Raw genomic sequence first — 14,218 nt, 5'->3', positions numbered from 1 at the left:
CAGGAATCCTGGCAACCCACAGTCATTTTCCGGATTTTTGGCCGGCACCCAAAGTGTTATTATTATTATTATTATTATTATGTTAATTTGCCCAGCTGTGATATGAAGCTAGCGAAGCGTAGTGGTACATGATATGAAGCTAGCAAAGCCTAGGGGTACATTTACAGCTGTGATATGAAGCTAGCAAAGCGTAGTGGTACATTTACAGCTGTGATATGAAGCTAGCAAAGCATAGTGGTACATATACAGCTGTGATATGAAGCTAGCAAAGAGTAGTGGTACATTTACAGCTGTGATATAAAGCTAGCAAAGAGTAGTGGTACATATACAGCTGTGATATGAAGCTAGCAAAGAGTAGTGGTACATATACAGCTGTGATATGAAGCTAGCAAAGAGTAGTGGTACATATACAGCTGTGATATGAAGCTAACAAAGAGTAGTGGTACATGATATGAAGCTAGCAAAGCATAGTGGTACATTTACAGCTGTGATATGAAGCTAGAAAAGCGTAGTGGTACAGTACATACAGCTGTGATATAAAGCTAGCAAAGAGTAGTGGTACAGTACATATACAGCTGTGATATGAAGCTAGCAAAGAGTAGTGGTACATATACAGCTGTGATATGAAGCTAGCAAAGAGTAGTGGTACATATACAGCTGTGATATGAAGCTAGAAAAGCGTAGCGGTACATATACAGCTGTGATATGAAGCTAGAAAAGCGTAGCGGTACATATACAGCTGTGATATGAAGCTAGAAAAGAGTAGTGGTACATATACAGCTGTGATATGAAGCTAGTAAAGAGTAGTGGTACATATACAGCTGTGATATGAAGCTAGAAAAGCGTAGCGGTACATATACAGCTGTGATATGAAGCTAGCAAAGCATAGTGGTACATATACAGCTGTGATATGAAGCTAGCAAAGAGTAGTGGTACATATACAGCTGTGATATGAAGCTAGCAAAGAGTAGTGGTACATACACAGCTGTGATATGAAGCTAGAAAAGAGTAGTGGTACATATACAGCTGTGATATGAAGCTAGCAAAGAGTAGTGGTACATATACAGCTGTGATATGAAGCTAGCAAAGAGTAGTGGTACATATACAGCTGTGATATGAAGCTAGAAAAGCGTAGTGGTACATATACAGCTGTGATATGAAGCTAGCAAAGCATAGTGGTACATATACAGCTGTGATATGAAGCTAGCAAAGAGTAGTGGTACATATACAGCTGTGATATGAAGCTAGCAAAGAGTAGTGGTACATATACAGCTGTGATATGAAGCTAGCAAAGAGTAGTGGTACATATACAGCTGTGATATGAAGCTAGAAAAGAGTAGTGGTACAGTACATATACAGCTGTGATATGAAGCTAGCAAAGAGTAGTGGTACAGTACATATACAGCTGTGATATGAAGCTAGCAAAGAGTAGTGGTACATATACAGCTGTGATATGAAGCGAGCAAATCGTAGTGGTACATGATATGAAGCTAGCAAAGCCTAGTGGTACATATACAGCTGTGATATGAAGCTAGCAAAGAGTAGTGGTACATATACAGCTGTGATATGAAGCTAGCAAAGAGTAGTGGTACATGTACCACCGGGAACCAGCGAGGGTCAACTGAAGTTGTCACATATTGCTGTTTTACCATAATTTCCCTCTGACTCAAGATCTCTTTCCCAATGAGTGTTTGAAGACCTGATACTTGAGACCAGAGACTTGAGACTTGCTCCACTGTTCCCAGCATGGCCAATCAGACATGTTTAAAATAATCCCATATGAAGTCTCTTCAGGCTCTGTTACCTTTGAAGCGGTGGCTGAGGATGTGTTACCTTTTAACCATTTCACTGCCGCACTACCAGATGGTTTAACCCTTTCACTGCGACAATACGGAAGGTTAACCCTTTCACTGCCACACGACAAAGGGTTAACCCTTTCACTACCACAGTACAGAAGGTTAACCCTTTACTATCACACTACAGACGGTTAACCGTCTGTAGTGTGATAGTAAAGGGTTAACCTTCTGTAGTGTGGTAGTGAAAGGGTTAAGCGGTGGCCGAGGATGTGTTACCTTTGAAGCGGTGGCTGAGGATGTGTTACCTTTGAAGCGGTGGCTGAGGATGTGTTACCTTTGAAGCGGTGGCTGAGGATGTGTTCCAGGACGGCGGCGAAGTTGATGAACTCTTCCGAAGAGTCATCGATGGGCTCTGCTGTGTATTTCTCCAACAACGTCTTTACTGAAAACCTATGGGGGGAGGGAGGGAGAGGGGGGAACGGAGAGCGAGAGGGAGGGAGGGAGAGAGAGGGGGGGGAGAGGGGAGGGAGAGAGAGAGGGGGAGGGGGGAGGGAGAGGGGGGGAGAGAGAGGGAGGGAGGGAGAGAGAGAGGGGGGGAGAGGGGGGGAGGGAGGGAGAGAGAGGGGGGGATGGAGAGAGAAAGGGGAGGGAGAGAGAGAGGGGGGAGGGAGAGAGGGGGGAGGGAGAGAGAGGGGGGGAGGGAGAGAGAGAGGGAGGGAGGGAGAGAGGGGGGAGGGAGGGAGAGAGAGGGGGGGAGAGAGAGAGGGGGGAGAGAGAGAAAATAATTTTTTTCATAAATGGAAAAGTATAGTCAATGTATATGTGTAAATATTAGGACATAATAGGATATAAATATGGAAGTCAATTGATGATTATGAATCACTAGTAGTAGAGAAGGGGTTAATTAAATAGGTTACTTCCTACTGCTTTTCAGGCATGTTAATATTAATGTTAATATTGTTTATTTGTTTTAACTATTTTGGTTTGTTGTTGCTTTTTATAAAAAGAAAAGTTTAATTAAAACGTTCACACGTTCACATTCAATGGGCTGATCCCACAGCCTAACACAGCCCTGTCAACCTGTAGATCAGGGGTGCCCAAATTTTTTTGAACCAAGATCTACTTTTTAATTTGCCACCTAGCCGAGAGCTACCAGCCCAAATTTGACCTACTCTCGGCTAGTATTAGTAGTAATAGTAGATTAATAATACCCATTCAATATGCACATGACAGAAAATATTATATGGCATATAATATTTTCTGTCATGTGCATATTGAATGGGTATATAATATAATATGATATTTTATATATCATTGTAACGGTGTAGTGTAGGAATTACAAGAATGAAAAGAATGTTATTAATGAAATTAATGAATATTATCAAACGGAATTGTTTCTGTATACACATAAAACGATCAAGGCATATTTAGCAATTTTTTATGCGTTCACATGCGCTTTTCAAGAATAAACAAAAACTAGACTTAACACATTCGGGACCATTGGGCTTAGTCTAATTAATGGCAAGAGGACCGGGGAATGTAAACAAACGTGTGGCTTTTTGTAGAGCTAAATCTATACTTTATAGTATTGCTATCTGTCCATTCTCATTGTCAATTGAGTTCATAAACCGTCCCTTCAAAATGGCTCAAAGAAAAAAAGAATATAAGCTTTATAGCGGATTTGGGCTAGTATATTTTCTGGAAGGCTAGTTATAGAGCTAATAGCTGCTAACGTTATATCCAATGGCATTTCCGTTTTACAGATGCTAGAGAAATAACTCAAACTGCATATGATCGGGACTGTCCCAAAGCATGTATGCATGAAAGGGGGACGGGCGGGGGACGTCGTTTATTATTATTGATTACCAATAACCGTGTTCCTCTAACTAGCCACATAGGCCGTTTGCCTGGATGGCTATCAGAACGGTGTCCGATCGGGCTGTAATTTACGTGAAGGGGATCTTACCGTGGTCGGGGCTAATCCCCCCGAGCATTTCCCCGTTATCAATCGCCATCTGGTAGATCGATATGTCCATTGGCTGATGATAAATCCCCTTATTGCATGGTGAAATCTGCGATTCGAAACGTAATCCAAGCTACAGGCTACACATCTAGAATCCTGCTACTAGAATCTCTGTTGAAAGAAAAAAAAAGAAACTGATCCCTTCAGCCACAGGGCACACTGCAGTGGCGCCCCTAAGAGGATCTGGCCGGTATTGCACATTACCGAATTCATAGAGTATTGAAAATCTGCAGTGCTTCTCGGCGACCTTGAACAGGTTATTAAAATGGAATAAAAGCAATAACAACTTCCCACGGATATCTCCGTGATTCTGTCCACAACGCATGGATTCGAAAGCCGGATATATCCGTGCTTCGTCCCCAATGTGTTAATGGGAAGGGTATTGTTATGGTTTGTAATGCGACCCCAATTGCACGACACAGACAGGTATTCAGAGTTAGCCAAAACCAAGGGCGTATTTATTAAACAACAGAAAAAGGCAACACTGTTCCTTTAAGGGTAAATTTCACTAGAGTCCAGGAATCATGAACAACAAAAAATGCAGCACTGTTCCTTTAAGGGAAAAAATTTACGTGAAGAAAAACGAGTCCTCCCAAGGCAAAAACAGTCAACGTAATAATGTCACGGTTCGGAGTGCCGTCAGTAAGGACTCACCAGGGGGCAACTGCCGAACGGGCAATTCATGAACACGGATCCCAGGAAAGAGAGCGAGCGCCCAGGGAAAACATCCATGGGACGGTGGGGAGCGAGGCAACGTCTCACACAGGAGACACGGGAGTATACGGCACAGGGAATCTCCACAGGAGCGGGAGAACGCCGCCGACATCTCACACAGGGGACGCGGCAGCAGGACACAGGGAACCTCCACAGGAGCATGAAAACGCCACCGACATCTCACACAGGGGACGCGGCAGTAGGACACAGGGAACCTCCACAGGAGCATGAAAACGCCACCGACATCTCACACAGGGGACGCGGCAGTAGGTGGTAGGATGTAGGTGGCACGACGTCTCACGCCGGAGACGCGGCAGTAGATGGTGGTAACAAGATGACCCGGCCAGGAGTGGAAGGGAGTCTGCAATACTTGTACTCTCATCCGAGCTGGTTGCAAACTCCTCTCAGGTGCGTGAAGCAGAAAAGCGGCACGCCCCCTCGTTGGGCAGCATGCAGTCCTTTCCAGCCCTCACAGGTATGCTTGTACATTTGAACATAGTTCCATGATACGTGGCTGCGTTGTGCTGAGAAAGAGGCGCAGATCCGCTTCTACTCTGAGGCGAGATCTGTATTTATTTTGTATTAATGTCAGAGCCGAGAATCCCGCTTCACAGAGGTATGAACAGGACAAGCTTTCTCAGTGCAGCATTACACAGCACTGGGTAGTCGTTCCGGACTGATATCCAGAACTTTGCGAGGGCCTGTCCAGTGAACTTGACTTTCAGTAGCTCGTCACACGAAAGATCGATCAACGCCTCCTGCTCAGACAGAGGGAGGCCTGTTGTGTCATGCGCAATGAACGGATCTTGAATCCAGTTGTTCAAATTGTCCGTGCTCTTTCTTTCAGGGAAATAATTCCAAAATTGATCAATGAGCCCTTCTATGTGGCTACAGATGATGCGCTTCAAATCACAGTTTTAAATTCAGGATGCTTAGTTTCCAAGTGCCGCTGTAATTTACTTGGTTTAAAGCTCTCGTTACTAGAAAGGATCTCGTAACACAAAACGCACTGTGGTCTCGGGTCATCTTCTTGGCCAGTCCAAGTAAATCCATATGCCAAGTATTTAGGATCATAACTTCTTTTACTCCGTTTCATAGTAGTTCTGGTATCGCTACTACTAAATTCTGCCTTTCTCTTGCCAGCATTTGGAACACACGCACATGACGGGCCGCTTCTGACAACAGACCTATCCATTGCGAGTGTCCAGGTTAAATGAATCAACTTTATCATCAGCTTTATATGCTTGGCCTGGAAAGTCCCCCCCCCCCCTGGAAGTGCTTTAGTTACGAGACAGTGTCGATCACAAATATCTGAGTACACATTGACTCACAAAAGACCAGACGGTATACCTGCGCAGGGCTGTCACGCACGCTCGCGCATGCACGTCGTGGCACTTTGCGCTCCTCTGACTCACAAAAGACCAGACGTCACGTGGCCTGCGCTGATGTATGAGATGTGTATTGGAATACTGTGCCTCCGTTGATGCAGGGCGAGACATGGCAAATACACACAGCGGCCAGGTGGAAAACTCGATCTGAGTTGGGCTCGCGGAATTTAGCTTTTCTTTTTCTTTTTTTTGGCCACCTCCCTAAATAATCTCACGGTCTACTTGAAACCAGCGCGCGATCTACCGGTCGATCGAGGTCGACTGGTTGGGCACCACTGCTGTAGATTATATTACATTCCATTATATTCAATTATACAACAGGTAGGTCCGACCACGCATTGTGATTGGTCGAGAGCGTTCTAAGCCGTGAGTATATCCATGATACACTCACGGTTAAATCACCATGAATATACCACTGCGCTGGCTTTAAATGTTGTAGAAAGCAAGCTCCTGCAGGATGTCAGCCTCTCACTGACAGGAAGCTCCTGCATGATGTCATGATGTCAGCCTCTCACTGACAGGAAGCTCCTTCATGATGTCATGATGTCAGCCTCTCACTGACAGGAAGCTCCTGCATGATGTCAGAATGTCAGCCTCTCACTGACAGGAAGCTCCTGCATGATGTCATGATGTCAGGATGTCAGCCTCTCACTGACAGGAAGCTCCTGCATGATGTCAGGATGTCAGCCTCTCACTGACAGGAAGCTCCTGCATGATGTCAGGATGTCAGCCTCTCACTGACAGGAAGCTCCTGCATGATGTCATGATGTCAGCCTCTCACTGACAGGAAGCTCCTTCATGATGTCAGCCTCTCACTGACAGGAAGCTCCTGCATGATGTCAGGATGTCAGCCTCTCACTGACAGGAAGCTCCTGCATGATGTCATGATGTCAGCCTCTCACTGACAGGAAGCTCCTGCATGATGTCAGGATGTCAGCCTCTCACTGACAGGAAGCTCCTGCATGATGTCAGGATGTCAGCCTCTCACTGACAGGAAGCTCCTTCATGATGTCAGGATGTCAGCCTCTCACTGACAGGAAGCTCCTTCATGATGTCATGTCAGCCTCTCACTGACAGGAAGCTCCTGCATGATGTCATGATGTCAGCCTCTCACTGACAGGAAGCTCCTGCATGATGTCAGGATGTCAGCCTCTCACTGACAGGAAGCTCCTTCATGATGTCAGGATGTCAGCCTCTCACTGACAGGAAGTCGTTTGTCAGGAAGCTCCTGCAACATCGACCCGGCCGGCCAGAATTTATGACTCTGACGCAGAACAACATTAGTCAACAAGCCTGTCTGTCTGTTTGGAGCCTGTCTGTCTGTCTGTCTGCCCTGGAGCCTGTCTGTCTGTCTGTCTGTCTGTCTGTCTGTCTGTCTGTCTGTCTGTCTGTCTGTCTGTCTGTCTGTCTGTCTGTCTGCCCTGGAGCCTGTCTGTCTGCCCACAGACTCAGCATCACACTGATTGTTGATTAGGCAGCAGTTTTACATTTACATTTCACATCTAGCCATTTAGCTGACGCCTTTATCCAAAGCGAACAAGGCAGCAGGAGGGTTACAGACAGGGGATTATTTGAGTGAGAAGGTCTGGTTAGGCTAAGCATCAAACATAACATTAATGCAGTGTGTACAGTAACCAGTAGGAATTAAGCAGAGAAGCATTTGCACACTCCCACATCGGTCATTAAAAGGTCAGTAATTAGGGTTTTAAAACTGTGCAAAGTAATAAAAGCCTGGAGTTTAAGAGATTTTTGAAGTCCATTCCAGGTAAACGGAGCAGAGTAGCTACATAAAATCCCTCTTCCCAAACTAAATGTGAACTTGTGGGACTGAGGTGGAAAGAAGGTCCTGAGAACGCAAGCTGTAGGAAGAGTTTGACGAAATGGTAAAGTGTGTACAGAGATATAAAGGTAACAGTCCAAGTAATGCTTTATAGAGGAAAATGTACCAATGATGAAGCATTGGTGAAGAAGAAGAAGAAATAGTGTCGAGCTTGAGTGCTTGAGTGCATAGTAGTATAGACATGATATAATCTATCATGCTAATATTATTAGCATGATAGATTAGCAAGTATAGTAGCAATAACTGTGGTACATAATAGTAAAAAGACAATTAAGAAGGTTCGTTTTCTTTAGTTTCTTTTGGGGGGTTTAGGCAAAAGCATTGGGGTAGTTATGTAAAGCATTGGGGTAGTTATGTGAAGGTTTCTTTTTTGCTAGAGAGTCGTGAAATCAGAATTTCTGTTCAAGAGACGACTATGAGCCAGAGGTACAGACTGTCAGCTGCTGAATCACCGTGTTTTACGTACGTGTTTAAAATATAGCGGAGGAAATGTTGTTGTTGTGGCTGGTGTTGTTGTTGTGTCTGGTCTTCCCAATTTCAGCCCAGCATGTTTGGAAGATGTAATTAAAGTCCTTTTAATCCTTTCAGTCCGGCAGCGTGGCTACATGAGTAGAGTTCCGGACTCATGATCAGAAGATCACCGGTTCAAGCCCCGGTCAAGGCCATTGTCGGAAAGTGGTGTTGTTGTCCAGCAGGGGGCACTCTGTCCCTGGACTAGTCAGTAATAATGCCCCTGTTACGGTGATAGGGACACCGTACAGCTGCGAGTGCCGTCCTTCGGATGAGATGCTAAACCAAGGTCTTGACTGAATTCGGTCGTTAAAGAACCCAGGGCGCCTATCGCAAATAGTAGGGGGTTCCCCCGACGTTCCTGGCCAAATTCCCAATTCAGGTCTCTGACATCAAGGCCACCTAATCATCCCTCCCCCCATAATTTGCTGATATCAATCCCTGTCTCCTGAGCCGTTCAGCCATTGTGTAGGGTGATGTGTGCCTGGTGCCAGTGTATGGCAGCCATTGAGCCTGCGTAGCCCAAGGTTGGTGCTACCAGTGGTGGTGAAGGAGGCAATTTCCACCCTACATTGTGGGGAGCGCTTTGAGTGTCTAGAAAAGCGCTATATAAATGTAATGATGATTCATTCATTTTAAGTTACTATTTGGTCACTTAATCATAATATAGTATAATTCGCTACAGCGTTGGATGTATGGACTATGATAGGCTAAATAAACAGGCCCTGAGGTAGAATACACCTTGTGTATACTGTTTACTTTTACTCTTAGTATGTATTGAGATTAAAATGTTTTATTGCCTATATTTATTGTAACAATGTTTACACTGTTTATTTTTTCTCATTTTTATATTCAGATCTTTATGTCTTTCTACTATATACCATACCTGGACCTCCCCTCCCCCATGCTGATATGACATCCACATTTCCCCAAGGGGATCAATAATATAATATCTTATCTTATTTTATCATAGTAAGTATGATGTTATTATGATGTAGGACTACAGAGGTTCAACAACAACAACAACAACAACAACAACAACAACAACAACAGGGTTCGGCTGACATGTAGCTACTGGGGTTGTTTACATTCTCCTCTCCTGCGTCGTCATGGCAACTATAAAGCGAGTTAACTTTGGGTCCAGGCCGCCTGCCCAGGAGGAAACTGATTATTCCCTCAGAGACTAAATAATTCAGGAAGTCCAGTTGCTTTAGAGGAGACCTGCCAACTCCACTTTGTCCAATGAGATAACCCACTAGACATAACCCACTAGACATGACCCACTAGACATGACCCACTACATAACCCACTAGACATGACCCACTAGACATGACCCACTACATAACCCACTAGATATAACCCACTAGACATAACCCACTAGACATAACCTACAGTTGTTTACATAAGGCATCTATACATCACTATGCACCCCCCCACACACACACACACCATACCCACACACACACACACACACACACACACACACACACACACACACACACACCATACCCATTACCCACACACCATACCCACACACACACACACACACACCATACCCCCCCACACACAACACACACACACACACACACACACACACACACACACACACACACACACACACACACGCGCACACACACACACACACACACACACACACACACACACACACACTGGCTCAGGAGATAGAGCAATCGTCTGGTAATCAGAAGGTTCCCGGTTCAATTCCGGCTCCTCTCTGCAGTGTGTGTCGAAGTGTCCTTGACGCTTAACCCCTAACTGATCCTGATGAGCAGATTCCACACACACACACACACACACACACACACACACACACACACACACACACACACACACACACACACACACACACACACACACACACACACACACACACACACACACACACACACACACACACACACACACACACACACACACACACACACACACACACACACACACACACACACACACACACACACACACACACACACACACACACTGCTTGGGCCTGCTTGATATTGAGGTGGCCTGCTTGGTATTGAGGTGGGCTGCTTGGTATTGAGGTGGGCTGCTTGGTATTGAGGTGGGCTGCTTGGTGTTGAGGGGGGCTGCTTGGTATTGAGGTGGGCACATGCCTCACATTCACTCACACCGACGGCGGAGGTGACCATGCAAGGTGCCAACCTGCTCATCAGGAGCAGTTAGGGGTTATAGGTGTCTTGCTCAATGACACGTCGACACGCTGCCGGGAGGAGCCGGAATCTAACTGGGAATCTTGTGATTACCAGACGACCGCTCTACCTCCTGAGCAACTGTCACCCCCACAATAAACCATAATATATTATAGGAAACGCTGCGTGCAAGACAATGCTTATCCTAACAGCACTGGCTTGGGAACGGAGCCAGAGGAGCAAGTGATTTCACTCTCCATTGTTCCGAGGGCAACAATGTCTCCTTCAGCCCGTCTGAGCCTGGCCATACTGGGCATACTGGTCATACTGGTCATACTGGTGGTGATACTGGTCATACTGGTCATACTGGTCATACTGGTCATACTGGTCATACTGGTGGTGATACTGGTCATGCTGGTCATGCTGGTCATACTGGTCATACTGGTCATACTGGTCATACTGGTCATACTGGTCATACTGGTGATCAAATCAAATGTATAAGGACCGACAACACACGTTAATGTCCCCACGTCTTCTTTAAACTCTTTAGCACGAGTGGTCCGCCGGCGGACCGCAGATGACATCACATCATAAATCAATCTCTCCAGACTGTATGACATAATGTTGCGTTTTTTTCTTCAAATGTAGCCAAGAGTAAAGACCCTAACCATGTCACAACAGCAGCCATAGTGTATATTTTCAACAATACGTTTGTTTACCAATAGTCTAAAGTGTTATTAGTAGGGGTGGAACGGTACGCATTCTAACCGTACACCGTTCGGTACGACCTCCCCGGTTCGGAGCATGTGTGTATTGTTCGGTTATAACGTTAGCCGCAAGCTAGGCTAACGTTAAGTTAGCCGTGAGCTAACTAGCGTTAGCCACAAGCTAACCGTGGAAACGCTCAAAGCGAAGTGACTCCACGACACCAGTTCCATTTTTTGGGGAAGGGGGGAGGTATATTGACTAGGCTTGACAACAGAGGTTCAAAGATAACTTCACATTTATTGGCTGTTGGTTTATATTATATCATCAGGGCTTCTCCTTCCAACGCAGTGTTACTGTTGACTATTTACTTCCTTGTGTGACGTCACTTCAGATACCAAGACACTCAAAAAGCAAAAGCAAGTCGAGTCGATTAGGTACCATGCAGTGAAAAGCGGCATAAGAGAATACTTCATAATGTTTCATGCAATTAAAAAGTTAATTTAGTACACATGATTTATTTATTTTAAATCGCACTCGGGAATATCGTTGTTTTAATTTTTATGCACAAGTTGTATAACGCACAAAACGCTTTCAGCCATCCGGCCTTCATCAGTGTGAAGGCCGGATGGCTGAAAGCGTTTTGTGCGTTATACAACTTGTGCATAAAAATAAAAACAACGATATTCCCCGAGTGCGGTCCCTACTTCCTTTTTTTGCAACTTAATTAATGTTGGACTACGCACCTGTCTGAGCGCAGTGGTTACCCCCCTTTTTCTACTAAAATTATTTATTTTAAATAACACAGTGACTTTTCCTTTTTGATAAGAAAGTCTAGTGCTGGTTGAGCATATGCATACTTTATGTTGATGGGCGCAATAAGCCCTAAATTCAGAGCAGAGCAGTATCCTAATGACTTTTATGCCTCCGGTGATAAGGTGTTTTGCTAATTATGTCAACGTTCCGTGGACTGGACCCGCAAAGACACGTGCGACACTATTGTGATTAAATAGCTAACGTTACAGTACATAGGACTATAGATGGAAATGATAGCTTCTAGCTAAATCTGGTGCACCCATCCATTTGTTTAATGCAAATGATTGTCAGTACACACTGTCCTTTATAAACGAAATAAACGGAAATAAACTAAACTAAAGGTGCCTAAATTATGCATTACTATATTTCATCACAATATAATAGATATAGCTAGGCTACTGACATTGTCATTGTGATAATGTCAATAGCTAGCTGTATATTGTTTACACTTGAAATGTGTATTTTTATTTTGTGTGCATTTTTATTTTGTCACAATATTATTTGAAAAATATTGTGTAAAATTTAACTGTATTTCTAAGTTGCAGCACTTAAAAACATTAAATGGACTGTTATATCTTATTCAATTGTGGACATTTATTCATTCCCACTTATTAGACACTATTTCTGATGGTAAAATTAGCATAAAAAGCTAAATACAGAATTCTGAAATATTAAAACGGAAGAAAACTGAATTTGGGGGAAAGAATTATGGAATTTGGAAAATAATAAAACGGATTTCATATGGCTCTAGCTTTGTCTATAACGTGGCCACAAAAATAGAAAGGTTTAATTATTTTGTTTGTTTGCACTAAGTTAATACTTTGACAAATGTTGCCTATATTTTTCAGTCTGTTTGGTCTTTGTGTGCCAAACATTATTAAAGGTAAACCTTTTTTTTTTTTACCAAATAAATGAGAAGCATGTTTAAACCAGCAATGTCTCCTATCTCTCTCCTAGCTCTAACCATCACTGTCAAAATAATGTGCCTGATGTCAAACTGCCTCATTCTTTCAGTTTTTGCATGACTACGTCCTTGAGAATAACTGAAAAGTTGGATTATTTTTTTAGGCTATATATCTTATGCTGATGTAATGGTATTTTTGGAGTGTTACATTTTTTTAAATAAAAAACAACGTATACCGAACCGAACCAAAAACCGTAACACCAAAACCGTGATACGAACCGAACCGTAGATTTTGTTAACCATTCCACCCCTAGTTATTAGTGCGATTTTAGTTCATGGAATGACTTCATGATTTTGCGAATATCCGCCATTTTGAATTAGTGTCGCCGCGTCGCCGTTTGTAGTCATATGAGGGCATCTAGAGCTCTCAATGAGCGTTGAAATTTCGAAAAACTACATTTCCTAGCGAATTCCAGATTCCTGCAAGCAAATTACTTCTGTATGAATTTTTTTTATTTCTCTTATTTCTCGGGATTCTCTATCACAAAACTGAACGTTATTGGCATAGATTGGAGCGCAGTTAGTGTGTCTACCTTCTGTGAATGTTTAGCAACATATAAGGCGTAAGTAAGTAAGTAAGTCACAGGTGGTGTGTCACGAGACAGCTGATCTACGGTCTGGAGGCAGGGTGCTTCTGGGTATATAAACCCGCCCCAAACGTAAAGAAGCTGTCAGATCGTAAACTCTCGTACCACGTTAGTCACGTTACTATGTTCTTGTCTCTACTCTGTTGCTTAAGTTGTTTGCCTGGATCTCTTGTTCATCGACCTTGACCTAATCTCTATTCTTATCCTCTCTCCTGGTGAAGCCTGGAGACACTGACCTGCCGGCTAAGACCTGGAGACACTGGCCTGGTTCACAAAGTACTGCTCTGACCTACGCCCGGCTGACGACAATTGTTCCTGTTTTTCACCCCGTCCGTATGACATTCATGCCCCCGTGTATATCCTGGACACTACGAGAATTTCCCCGACCCATGCTTGTACATTAGGCCACCCTATTAAATATACCCATATTGGGTTTTGCTCAGTTCTGCCTACCGTGTCTCCTTGCCTGCACATTGGGTTCCAAACACAACTGTGATATATCCATTATATGAATGGAACTGTACATACAGTAGATTTCATTCACGGTTCTTGCTGCACACCTGGAGATACTAAATCCAAATTGAACTCTGCCATTTGAAAGAGGAGATTTGGCCCGATCCATAGATATAGATGTGCGTGTTGGCTATAATAAGGTAATTTATAGGCCTGGTATTCTATATTCTATAATAATATTTCAAATT

General features: G+C 43.9%; 1 protein-coding gene across 1 annotated transcript in view; it reads right to left on the bottom strand.

The window, feature by feature from the left end:
* LOC311236022 (RUN domain-containing protein 3A-like) overlaps window positions 1-14,218 on the bottom strand; it is a gene marked incomplete at both ends in the record, with an annotated part of 66,545 nt that overhangs the window by 48,994 nt on the left and 3,333 nt on the right. The window contains one exon of the mRNA XM_084323603.1: window positions 2,131-2,246. Coding sequence (XP_084179729.1) covers window positions 2,131-2,246 — 116 coding nt within the window. The remainder of the gene's footprint in view (window positions 1-2,130; window positions 2,247-14,218) is intronic.

This window comes from Notolepis coatsorum, assembly GCF_963971535.1.
Source record: "Notolepis coatsorum genome assembly, chromosome: 10".
NCBI classification, from domain to species: Eukaryota; Metazoa; Chordata; class Actinopteri; order Aulopiformes; family Paralepididae; genus Notolepis; species Notolepis coatsorum.
This window is presented reverse-complemented; position numbering and strand designations above follow the sequence as displayed.